Raw genomic sequence first — 13,809 nt, 5'->3', positions numbered from 1 at the left:
TAAAAATTATGAATTAACATGAATAAAACTCTCGTGAAGCATGATTAAGGAGGAGGATTTCTGGAAAGCATAAAACTGAAAAATGTAAGAAAATCACAAAGATTAATCTGATTTATTATCTAGTTGTGTTATTATTCAGTTGTGTTGATTTTGACACCGTCCGAACAATAATCTTTTTTTTGTTTGTCAATCATTTCGAAATCTTGGAAGACGATACAGGTGCTGTCCACATGTATCAGAAGTTTATGGTTTTGTTTTTGAAATTAAATGTACCAGAATGGAAAAAAAACATCAATTATTCAGATGAAACACAATATAAAAATCGGTTAAATATGATCAATCTTTCAAACCATAAGGCAGTGGGAAAAAATGAGGAATTAGGAAAAATAAGAAAATTATCGAAAAATGATTTTTTTTCGAAAATTGTATTGTAAAAACTCTGTAGCATTTGCAAATAAATATTAAAAGTTCAAAATTTACTTTATATGGTTCAATGACACTGAGATCAGGAAAAATAGCGCATTAAAATTACCCAATAAATATTCCTTAAACAAAAAATAGATTGTTCAAGGTATTGATTATCTCAAAATCGTATAAAATTATAAAAATAATTCATCTTACAGAACACCAGGTAGTAATTATTGATCAGCACGACTGAGTGCTTCTAGCAGATGCGGCGAGTGTAGCTAATTTAGGTAATCTCAAATACTTAAAACATTTGAAATTCGATATCTCTGGAACGAAAAATATGCCTTTCTGTCGATAAGTGATTCTTATGTAAAATTGGACGGGGATCAAATTTAAAAAATAAATAGGGTTGTTTTGAGATACGGCTATTTAAAGTTTTCAATTGCGCAATACGGGTAGAAAACATATTTTAATCTAAATTTTTATCAAGGAAATGGATTCTACGTCCAATTTCCTTCAAAATTGAGTCTAAGATCGACCCTCTAAGATTTGTGGTTCCTGAGTTATCGTCGTTTGAAGATAGGGGTTTCGCTCAAAAATCGCCAAAAAGTCGATTTTTTGAGAGGGTACAAAAATGGAGGGGGTGGTCCGATTTGGATGAAATTCGGGATTTTTGCATGTTTTGCTAGTCTCAACAGCTCTGCCAAATTTGAGCAGAATCGGAAATGGTAATTTTCAAATGCTGTTCCGCTTCAGATGGAATGACCCATATAGAAATTGCCAAAAACCACAAAAAAAAATATTTTTTCAACATTTTTATTTTTAAAACCCTTGTATCTTCCCAAGAATTGGACATAGGACAATGGTCAATATGGAGACTTTTTTGTAAAATTGTCTGGGGAATCGATTCCCACTACCGGTTTTGAAAATTTTGACGTTTAGACCACTTTTCAAAATAACAGTTTTAGTAAATGATTTTTGTATATTTTTAGGAGAGACATATCATCCTGCATTTTTCGTCAGTCTTTTGGTAACATGTTAGGCTATTTCCTCAAAAATTTTGAACGAAAAAACATCTTGACATCACCTTTAAATTTAAGTTTTTGACTTAAAAATCAAAAAATCTCATATAAGTGGCGTGTATTTTTTGTTTCAGTGTATTTTTTCAGAAAGCTCGTCCAATTTCCTAAAAGTTTGTCTTTGACCACTTTTTGATACGACGCAACTGCTTCGAGATACAGTAATTTTTAAATTGCAAAATACAAAAATATTTAAATACCTTACACCCTTCTCAAATGTTGTTTTCGAGAACTATTGGCTCCATATACACAAAAATTGCTTATATAGGTCTAGCATGTCTATATGTCTCTTATGTCTATAAATTTTCATTGGAATCGGAGAGGGTCGGGTACAAAAGTACCAGAAAAATTCCTGATTTGAGCTGGAATTGCTCTATATGTAGACATGTGTACCGAATCAATGTCACTGCAATATTTCGTCACTGGCTGAACCGATTTTGACCGTATTAACCTCATTCGATTCTTCTTAGGGTCCCATAAGTCCCTATTGAAATTTTTAAGATTTAGACAAGCACATCAAAAGTTATGCTTAAAAAAGTGCTGCATATAAATTTCACAATTTGCTTAAAAAGGTGTTTTTTGCATGGAAACCTGCCATGTCATATATTTTTGGAAAGGTTATGAAATGACCTTTCTTGTGGTTTATGAATTTTCAAGATCTGACTTACCTATCCAAAATTACAAGCAGTTTAAAAAACGGTCTGAATTTACATAAACACAAATGGTCGGGTTTGATCGTTACGAAAAAGCCGTGTAGAGGGTTGCCATTTTTCTCAAATGCGGTGTCTGTATAATTTTGACAAAAAGTCTGTATGTAGTCTGTTTTTTTAACTCATCCTTTTTTTTTCTTAGGTGCTGCGATCACGTTAGGCGAGATCCATAAACCATGTTTACACTTTAGGGGGGTTGAAATCACTCTATAAACGAGAGGAAGACACCAACCACCTAAAGGTGGAATAAGTAACATTTTTACATATAGGACGGACTCAATTAGAGCGGCAGCCTGCCCCTGATCGCATAAATGTCCCATATGCATTTTCATCCGTTTCATGCGTTTTCTCACATTTTTTGCAAAAAATGATGAAACTGTGGGTTGTTGTCATAATGAGAGGGAGGTGAAATTTCGATGAAAATCGAGATTCTTGCTTGTTTTCTTCTATATTTCTCCTTCGAAACCGACTGCTTTATCGACTTTATTTTGCTGGGCGAGATAGGACGCTGTCTATTTTTAGACGATGACTCAGCACTTTTCCACTCTTGCACTTAAAAAAGGTGCAGGTGGTTATGTTACACATGACCAGTACAAAGAACTTAGCAGAAAATCTTTTAAAATTAAGCCATTTTGTTGAATTATGCGTCAGATAAAATCAAAACATTATTGGATTTAGTTTTTCGCTCAATTTCTCTTTAAGCTCCGTATAAAAAAACCATGATATCTCTATGGTTTGATGTTTGTCCCCCAATCGGAACAATCGTGAGGTAGCGGCCTCTCCAGATTGTTGCCACCTTTTTCGAAATGGCCAGTATTGTAAACCATGAGTTGTGATACCCATAGTGCCAAAACTCGTTGGTTCAATAGATATCTCCCCGGAAAAACTATCCTTTAGGGCACCGGCCACTGCAGCTTTTGGCAAACTTTTTCTAAATTGCCATTTTCATTACCAATATCAAAACCATGAAATTGCAGCCAAAATGACGTTGAAGGAGAAAAACAAGGCCTACTTGGATGGACGCTCGAGAAGATGGCAACAAGAATCAAATTCTGCTGCAATTGGGTCCTAAAATGAAGCTTAGATTGCTGATATTATTGTTTACAGCGATAAAGCTTATTTTTCTAAGTACAATGACCCTTTGTACGACCACAAAGAGTTTAAAATGGATTTTTAAATCAATTTTGAAAAATTAACCCCGCGGTCCTTCTTGACAGAAAAGCTCCTGCTTGACAGCTCGTTCCAAGGGGACCATAGTTGATCCATCGAAAAAATGTTGTCTTGTCGAAAAAAAGTTTTGCATTAAAATGAAAAAAAGTGATCAGAAATGGTTTTTAATCGTGTTTTTTACCGTTGTACATAAAAATTGACATAGGGCTTTAGTACCCAATTGAACAAAATGGCGCTTTTGAGGGCCAACGAAAACTTCACGAAAGAGTTATTATTTCAAATGATTCATGCACTCCTTTTGGTGCATTTTTAAAGCTTTTGACGCTTGGCGTTTAAATTAATTTAAATATTTCCCCCAAAATTTTCATTTTCAAAAAATTGAACAAATATTAACAATTTTCGCTTGCAAGTGTCAAACGTCAAACGATCTCAGTTGGCCTTGAACAATTGCTCAAAATCGTATGGTTTGGTAAATGCCCTCCCGGGAGAACCGCCCTGAGGGCACCGGCCACTCCAGGTTGTGGCCAACATTATCAAAATGGCCATTATTATTTCCAGTATTAAAACCCATGAATTTTGATACCCATATTGTTCAAAATCGTATGGTTCTGTAAATGTCCTGCCGGGAGAACCTTCCTGAGGGCACAGGCCACTCCAGGTTGTGGCCAATACTGTCAAAATGGTCTATTTCATTACCAGTATTGAAAAACATGAATTTTGATACCCATATTGCCAAAAATCGTATGGTTCGGTAAATATCCTCCCGAGAGAACCTCCCTGGGGGCACCGGCCACTCCAGGTTGTTGCCAATACTGTCAAAATTGCCATTTTAATTACCAGTACCAAAAACCAAGATGTTTGATACCCATATTGCCCAAAATCGTATGGTTCGGTAAATGTCCTCCCGGGAGAACCTCCCTGGGGGCACCGGCCACTCCAGGTTGTGGCCAATACTGTCAAAATGGCCATTTGCATTACCAGTATTGAAAATCATGAATTTTGATACCCATATTGCCCAAAATCGTTTAGTTCGTTGAATGTCCACCCGTGACAACCTCCCTGGGGGCACCGGCTACTCCAGGTTGTGGCCAATACTGGCAAAATGGCCATTTTCATCACCAGTATCAAAATCCAAGAAATTTGATACCCATATTGTCCAATCTCATATGGCCTTCCATCGGAACACCCCTGAGGGTTCTGGCCACTCCGGGTCTTGTGGCCAGAATATTCCGGCTGGCCTGCCTCCGCTTGGGCTGCTCCTTGCTCCAGGCCAGCTGCTTTTCGGCCAACTGCTTCTGGGCCTCCAGGCCATCTGCTTCCAGGTCCAGGTTGTTGTTTACTCCTCGGCGTCCAACGATAGAATGATTTCCCTGGGCTGATCCAGCTGGGTTTTTATTGGCCTCATCATTCGCTTTTTGTTGCAACTGTGTGGTAAATTCCACGCTACAGTGCCTTGTTGCGTTGCAGACCCCTTCCCCAGTACCATGCATGCAACATTTTCGTAACGCGCGACATTTTTCGTTTTTCTGGATTGACACCTCACCAGAATCGAGCCCTTAGGACAAAGTTCTTTGTCAAAAACCAGATGGCAGCACGATGTAACGCCACGTCCCTATGATCATTTTTCAGGTAGGCATTCAACAATGACCACAAAAGCAATATAAGAGACGAAGGTTTTAGAAAACACAATGTTGTATTCGTCAGAGATTAGGCATTACCTTTTTTATTCATTTGAATAAGATTATTATAACATCAGCTCTATTTTTATTTATTTTTCGATATTTTTTTCGCTTGAAAATCTGATATTATTCCGTATTTCTAGGAGTCGTTTTTGTACATTCATCGATAACTTATTCTGATTTTTATCTGTTTCTACGTTCGGTTCGGGTGGACAAGAAGGTTTAATAACAGTACTTGTTACAGTGACATAATTTGTTATTGAGATATCATTAATTTCGTTACCCTCTAGCATAAAAAAATTACGGAAAATCATACCTGCAATCAGCAATGTCATAAATCCACCTAGCAGAATCATTACAATAGTAAAAGTCATAGGGATAACAAATCTTGCCACGACAAATCTGTTATAAACTGTACAGTTTTCCATTTGCTCATAACGCCCCTCAATATCATTTTTAACAACCACATTTCCAAGATGTCTCCAACCATGTCCTCGCTCGACAGCACCCCATATCGACAAAACAAAATCATCCTGCCTGTACAAGAAATTATCCATTCTCCACGTAGTTTTCCAATCATAACTTGCATTATATTCTGCATCAATCGATTTACTCATATGTTCTTCGGGACAGCATTCCCTAACCTCGAAAGTTATAACCTTTAGCTTGCAGTGCATTTCCAAATATCGACATATATCGAATAAATTTGGGTCCAGCATTTTCGAGTTTCTCAGGTTAAACGGATTATGGCCACTGTCGTCCGGTTTCATGAGCATTATGTTGCCACGAACGAGCGTTCCTGGGCGGCATGTGGAAAGTCTACGATATTGCAGATGCAGGTGATCTGGAAAAGACTTGTTCGTAAATATTGTCGCTATAGGCGAGCAGAGTATTGACCAAACGAGAGCGACTAGAAGAGTCATGGTGGTTTTCGATGCTAATGACAGACTGGGATCGGATATTCAATGGATGGTTCATTAGAAGCGCAATCGACGTTTGGAATGATGGTTTAATGTCGATCAAATCAAATTACCTTGGTAACATTAGCTAAAAAGAAAGTCATTTCATTCGCGTTTTGAATGCGATTAATGAATGTTTCTGGGAAATGGGAAAATATTACAAAAGCATAACAACAATGTTAGACTATTTAAAAAAAAAACTGTTTCAGTATTGATTTCTAGAACGCAACAATTTTCAAAGAAGAACTCATCAAATTACTCCGGTTGATGTGTTCCATTAGGAAATCGTCGCCGTCATGCTAACTTGTCGTACGTGCATTTTGTGCCAAATTGTGCTAAGAATGCCATTTTATGCAGCTCACAATGTCTCACCGTTTGACTTTCATAGATCCCCAAAAATCTATTTCAATCCTATGATATTAGTTAAAAGATTTTTGTCACTTTTCATATGGAAAAAATTTCAATCTAGTCTTGCTATCTTGACACATCCAGAACATTGCTGTAACTGCGACAATTGGCTTTCAGGGATTTCAGGTCTAAACACGCTTAACATACGTATACATTCCATGCCTATCGTAAACCTTTTCAATTATAGCTCGGGACTCTACACGGAGAAAAAGAGTTCCCAAAATCGTGAACAAGCGTTCATGAAATTGTGAACCATGATACGATTTTGAAAAACGTACAGCCATCCCACATATTCGGAACACCCACAAATTTGGAACACTTTGATGATAATTTGTCAATAGCATGCCAAAAGTAGCTTTTCTGACGACCTTACTATTTTTAGAACCTTCATTTGGACATTATCTTGCTATTTCACTAGTAAAAGTAGTACTTTTTGAACAAAAAACTTCATTCCAAGACTATTTTGTGCAGAGCAGCAAAACACTGCCTCCAAAAGGCCTGTTTCATAATTGTGGGATGTTATTGTGCCTCCCACAATTGTGGAACACCTGAATTTAACTGATATTTTCACAAAAAAAGTTATCAAACCATGAATATAACATTACTAAGCTTGAGTTTCATTGGTTTCAGTGTGTGAAGTCATTATTTGGTAATAAATATGTACTCCTGGAGAGATCCAAAGTTTGTTTACATTCGTAAGAAAAAAGTGTTCCGAATTTGTGGATTTCAAGGGTCAAAGTAATTCTTCAAAAACTTAATATAAAAGTTAAAATTTGCAGATGTTTGATACAGCATTCGAAAGATCGCAAGAAAAGCTTTCAAATAAAGATAAAAGCGAATCATTAAGTTCAATTATCGATTTGCTATGATTTTTTGAACATTGGCCGATCTGGAAACCGTTCCGAATATGTGGGATGACTGTACCATGGCATTTGAACACTTTGTTGAGATCGCAGCAATCCTTGGTCGCGAACGGTTGACTCGAACTTGCGCTCCGCGATTTTTAGTCTTTCTTCGTTTCGATTTTCCCGTCGTGGCGCTTCCCTCGGTCCAATCGGTATACGGTTCACGATTTTCTTCCGTCGGGACAGTTCCGTGGATAGTTCCGCAGGCTTCACTGAACACCAAGATCGGGTGCGCCGTGGTGCGGTTTTCGTGGCACTCTAGAACCCAAACCGAGCTGTTTATTGTCACACCATAGCAACTGTACCGAAAGCACCTTGGTACACCACCGGTGCACCCAACTGTATACCAAGATGCAACTCAACAGAATGGTTGATCCAAGTAAACCGGAGGCGACACTGTTTTGATTGAGGTTTGTTATCCATCATTCACATCTTCGGGGTGGCCTGGCGGTTGTGATCTCCGTCTTTTAATCACGAGGTTCCTGGTTCAATCCTGACATAAATATTTTTTTGAGGTTTTTTTTTTCAATTTTTATTATTAAAATTAGTGATTACATACATTAAAAAAAACTTCTTGGAACCTGCGACGCTGTAGTCAAAGGGTTAGAAAATTGAATGGATTTTCATAGTGGAATAGAGAAAACGTTCTGTATTATGCAGGCAGAAAATGCCTATTTCAGGATAATATGCACTAGAAGTTAGAGTTTATATTTCATGCCACTACGAAATTCTATTCCTAAAGAATTATTCTGAATAAATAAAAACATTCAAAAAATAAAATAATAACTGTCGAGATTCGAACCAAGAACCTTTAAAATACTAATGCAGTGCCTTTGACAACCACACTATTAAGAAGTGTTGATTTCAGCTGGCTTGCTAGGCATCAACTTCTCCCGTGTGGTAGGCGCAGAAACCAAGTCAGTTTTGTGTACCCGATCCACACCGCCGTCACACCAAACTTTGGTTTCGGTGCACCGATCAAGCTACCGAGCTGTGTCGGGTTTTTTTTCGTGACGAGAAATGGTGCGCATACACTCCCTGTTCAACTTTCGTTGGGTTTGGTCGTCTTTCGAGCTAGCTTAGCGCGTTTTTGACGGTGTTTTGTTAACTTTCGCCGACGGCCATGGCGGCGGCCGCGACGGTGGAGAGTGAGTGGACGGAGCACAGGGCTGAGAATGGAAGGACGTTCTACTCGAACGCGGCCTTGAGGAAAAGTGTGTGGGAGAAACCGGACGGGTTTCAACCCAAGCCGCAGGCGGCGACGGGCATGGAGGTGGAAGACTCCGAAGGAGGAGGAGAGGACGGGGGCGAATTTCGTCCCGTGGTCAAGGTTCGCCGCAGGAAGGCTAAGGAGGAGATCAACGTCGGCGATGGCGGCAACGACGGCGATGTGGAGAAACTGCTCAGCAACAACAAGTTCAGCCCGCTAGCGGAGGAGAGCAACAACAACAACAATGCGAACCCAGCAGCAGAAAAAACCATCCCCGTGGTACCAGCAACCGGCAAGTCGGCCGGGGAGAAGAAGCAGCCGCCGCTAGTGGTGAAAGAAACGAGCTTCGCCCGCCTTGCGAAGGTGATGTCGTCATGTGATGTCCAGCCGGAACACAAACTGACGCGGTATGGCACCAAAATTACGTGCTTCTCGAGCGACGACTTCGACACGGTGCAAGCCCACCTGAAGAAGAACAAGGTGCAGTTCTACACGCATGGAAAGCGCAGTGCGAGACCGCACCGGGTAGTAATGCGAGGTCTCCCGAACACGGAACCGGATTACGTCAAGGAGCTGCTCAAGACGGAACATCAGCTGGACGTCTTGGCAGTACACGCCATCAGGCGGAAGCAGCAGCTTCCCGCCATCGATGAGACGCCTTTCATCGTGCTCTTCCCCAAGGGGCACACCAGTTTGAAGGAGTTGAGTAGTAAGGTAAAGAAAGTGGGACCAGTCGTCGTCCGGTGGGTGGCCTACCGGAACAAAGAACCGCACGTGACCCAGTGCAAGAACTGCTTGCAGTTCGGTCACGGAACCAGTAACTGCCATCTCAAGCCAAGGTGCAGCAGCTGTGGGGGTGCCCACAGCACGGAAAAGTGCACAGCAGAAGAAACGGAAGCCAAGAAGTGTGTCAACTGCTCTGGATCCCACGAGGGTCTGGACCGCAGCTGTCCCAAACGTGCGCAGTTCATCCAGTCGAGGCAGCAGGCGTCCAAGCCGAAGCCGCCAGCATGGAAGGAGGACAAACAGACTCCGGCAGGAGCCGCGTTCACCGCGTTCACCGCGGCGGATTTTCCTCCGCTACCTGGAGCGGTGCCGTCCGTCGGGACGGAAGATAAACATCCTCGTCCCGCAGGAAGAAGTCGAGAAAATACTGGCGCCGGCGCCGGTGCAACCCCGAAGGAGCAACAAGGTGAACGGAAGCTGTACAGCGAGTCGGAGCTGTGGACCATTTACCGAGAATACAGAGCTCGCTTGAGCCAGTGCAAGACACCCGAGGAACAGATTGACGTGATCGCACACCTGCTGACACATGGCACGAGAAAATAATCATCTTATTTAATTACGGTTTTTTATTTCATTATTTATTATTTTTGTACTATTGATCCTCGGTCCTAAGCTGGTCACAGCACCCAAAAGGACCTAATAAAAATAAGTTATGAAGAAAAAAAAAAGGGTCGCATAGAAAAACCGGTATCATAGCAAACCGTTGTCGCACCCGTCAAAAGGAAAGTCTGGTTCTTCCAGTAGTGTGGTGGTTTTTTGTGATACCAGAATTCTGACAGATTGTTGCAGGTTTTCGTGTGGTTTGGGCGTTCTGAAGATCTTACACATTGATGTGAAATCTTGGTCACTAAGCGCAAATAGGAGGTTCACAGGGCTTCACGAAAAAAATGGTTTGATTTTCCGAGTTCATTGTAATGTTGTGAACATTGTTTTTAAATTTCAAGATGATGAGGCATGAAGCTAAGAAAAATTGTAAGAGGAAGAAGTGGGCGGGGGCAATCGGATGTTGAGGATGGTAGTCTGAAAGCAGTGTTTGCTGAGATTGGCGGCTCGATTGCTGAGCGGCCTAAAATGCTGGCGGCTCGATAAAAATCGCCGGAGTCGTAACGTATTTTTTTTTTTGAAAATAAGAAAATTGGAATGTGCTGAAAATAGTGGAAAAGAGAAAAATGGTTTGTTGCTTGGTTGTTTTGCTAAATTTGATAAAATAATTTTGCAAATGAAGTTTGGTTATGTTTCAATGAGAAGAGCTGAGGGTCATTTTAGAGTACTGATTAGTTCCGGCCGAATGGTGCGGCACAAAATCCCAGGCCGGTGGCGTGAAACGGCTGGGATATGTCGTGAAGTTGAGGAATCACTGGGTGAAGTAAAAGGAAGTGCATGAAGATTTTTGTGGGGCTCAAGAAAGTGGCGGTAACGCGCCAAGAAGAGGAACAGGAGGAAAGAGAAGAGCTGTTTTCTGGTGACAAATTCTGCGATGTTTTTTTTTGTGTACAAGAGTTAGTTAAGAAGAATCTTCATTGTTTCACTTTGAAGTGGACTGTCGTGGTGTTTCCTCCATAGATGTGAAATCTGTTTTTTAATATGTTTTCCATCAACCGACAAAGAGGAAGGGGAGGAGGAGCTGGTTATGTTGGGGAACTACATCTTTAGAGGAAGTCAGCTGAAATTTGGTGAGATCCATAAAAAAAACTAAATTAAAAAATCTGCAGACTAAATACGCGCTGGGTCTTTGTCTATTTGACAGAGATCCGGAAGTTCTAAATAACGTTTGAATCCGATTGATGCAAACGTTCTTCAGGGCGGGGCTTGTCGATTCAAGCTGAGGTACCTCGCGCAGAAATGGGTCACCAAAGCTCGGCAGAGCTAACACCTTCCAAATGCCTATGCGAGTTATTTGCATGTATAGAATGTAGAACTAAAAATGTGTGGAAACAACTCAATTTGTAAGAAGCGACCGCGTGGTCCCGTTTGGTTGGTTGCACACACACACACACACATGGCATTTGAACACTTTGTTCGTGGAAACTTAATTTGCAAATAACACTATTTTTTCATTTTCTGATATTTTTAGGGGACATAAAATGCCAACTTTACAGAAATTTCCAGAATGGGCAAAAAATCTTTGACCGAGTTACGATTTTTTGAATCAAAACAATCTATTTAAAAAAATCGAAAAATTGGTCGCAAAATTATTCAAATTCATTTTTTGAAGTAAAATCAAATTTGCAATCAAAAAGTACTTAAGTGAAATTTTGATAAAGTGCACCGTTTTCAAGTTATAGCCATTTATAGGTGACTTTTTGGAAAATAGTCACAGTTTCTCATTTTTTTTAACACTGGAACGCCCAACGCATGTCCAACTTACACGGACGCCCAAGCCTCCCAAAAAATGTGGAACGGCAACTTCAACTCGCTGGTTCTAGGGCATAACTCAACCAATCGGGACGATTCTTGTTTTTTTGCAGAACTTGATTTGAACAAATTTGTAATTTCTGCGACCGAAAACATCGTTCCACCTTTTTCAAAACGACTGCCTCCGCGGAATTTTTGGCGAATTATTTTTTACACGCGAAAAAAAAAGTTGGAACGATGTTTTTGATCGCATAAATTATAGGTTTGATCAAATTAAGTTCTGCAAAGTTCTAGAATTATCTAGACATCCTAACAAATCACTGGAAAGAAGAATCATCTTGATTTGTTGAGTTATGCCCAAGAACCTTTGAGTTGAAGTTACCGTTCCAACTTTTTTTGAGCCTTGGGCGTTGGAATGTTAATTAGTGTTTTTTTTTCCCAAAATTTGTGGATTTAATTCTCATTCAAATGATGAACTCCGCCTACTATGATATTTTTGAAGATAAAAACATTTTGCTGAAACATTAAACATATATAAAAATTTGATAAAATTTTATTCTATCGTTTTGAGGTTTCCAGCTTGGATGTTGGATTTATTTCAAAGAAAGCTAGAAATCTGGTAAATTTGGGTTGGAAACGTTTGAATTGGGGTCAAATATGTAATTTAGAGTCGCTTGAGGCACATTCATAAGACATTTGATGGATATGAACATGAACCCATCGATTTCCATCGACTTTTCTGAAGCAAAATCCTATAAAATCGAAATAAAATCTTCAAAAAAAATGTTGCTCTAGACCCCTCCACGAAATATTTCACCGGACCCCGCAAAATATCGGGAAAGAGCCCTTCTTTCATGGTGCTAAATTTCAGACTTGCCAAATTTTTTATCTTAATGTTCTCGGAAAAATACACCGTGGAAGGTAAACAAAATCTAACTTTTTTCAGAAATTTGTTTCATTAAATTGTTTTCTAAATCAAATTTACAACATAAACAACTAAAACTTACGTAAAATTTCTCAAGGACTCCGAATATGTCAAAATTGAGATCAAAAATAGCGTCGTGTTGGCCTACAGGGCAAAAGTTCACGGTGTAAACAGTTTGATATAGGAAAATCGTAAAACTATGAGAAAACTGCGATTGGCCAAAAAGTTAAAACGAGTGTTTCACCAGGAATGTAAGGAACTTTTTCTGTAACGGCAAAAACTCAATATCTACAAAAAAAGAGATTATAGCTTTTTATTTAAAATACAAGCTAAACCCGACAAACTTCATTTTGTCTCTTTTTTTGACGTTCTTAGCTTGTTTGCTTTTTCAGCCTACTGTGATCAAAATGTGATATAACGTAACTATCACATACATTCTGTCGATGCTCCGGAGTCAGATCCAGAGTCGATAAAAATGGTCGTTGTCACAGAAGAAATATCTTCTAAAACCCCTTAAAAAATCTCGCCATACTTACACGCATAGCACTTCGCAACCCGTCCGTAATACTCCCCACTTTCCTTCACCGGGAACCCGGCCTTGGCGGCCATCTGCAGATCCACCAGCGCCTTCTTCCCGTCCAGCGCCTTCAGCAGCACCTCGGCCCTCGTCCACAGCGCACAGGCCAGCGTCATGCCCTGGTCGATGTGGTCGTCCACGCCCCGCTCCGGCGCCCTCATCACGGCCTGACTGGCCAGAATCAGCGCCTGCTGGGTTTTTCCCTCGGCCAGCAGCTTCCGGGCCTGTTCGCGTCTCTGCCAGCTAAACTTGGCGTCCTTGCCGCGGAACACTGGCCGCACGTGCTCCAACGTCCCGAGCACCTCGAAGCAAACCGTCGGATCGTCGTAGATCAGCCGCAGCCGGGCCGCCTCGTCCCCGGGGGGAACCTGCTTCGCGAACACATCCCGCAGCCAGTTGGCGCTTTTGCCGGTGAAGTTCTGCGCCACGGTTTGGTAAAACTCGTCGAAGAAGCCCTCGCTGGCCGATTGGAGCGTTTTGGAGCTGCACAACGACGTAAAAAGCGGATCGTTGTCCATGGTGGCCATTTTTTGTTTTAGATTGTTTCTGAAGGAAATTCACCAAATTTTCACGACACGAGCACCGAAGTTACCGAATCGTACGTACTAGTGGAGCGCTAAAATTAGACTAGAATGGTT

The 13,809-nt window shown here is 40.6% G+C and overlaps 1 protein-coding gene across 1 annotated transcript in view; it reads right to left on the bottom strand.

Moving 5' to 3' along the window:
- The window catches only part of LOC120425918 (SET and MYND domain-containing protein 4), a 32,060-nt gene extending 18,251 nt beyond the window's left edge, over window positions 1–13,809 (bottom strand). Inside the window, exon 1 of the mRNA XM_039590538.2 lies at window positions 13,131–13,809. Coding sequence (XP_039446472.1) covers window positions 13,131–13,698 — 568 coding nt within the window. The 5' untranslated portion in view covers window positions 13,699–13,809. The remainder of the gene's footprint in view (window positions 1–13,130) is intronic.

Source organism: Culex pipiens, chromosome 3, assembly GCF_016801865.2.
Source record: "Culex pipiens pallens isolate TS chromosome 3, TS_CPP_V2, whole genome shotgun sequence".
In the NCBI taxonomy this organism is placed as follows: Eukaryota; Metazoa; Arthropoda; class Insecta; order Diptera; family Culicidae; genus Culex; species Culex pipiens.
Note: the sequence above shows the minus strand (reverse complement) of the source record. Positions and strands in the feature narration are given on the sequence as shown.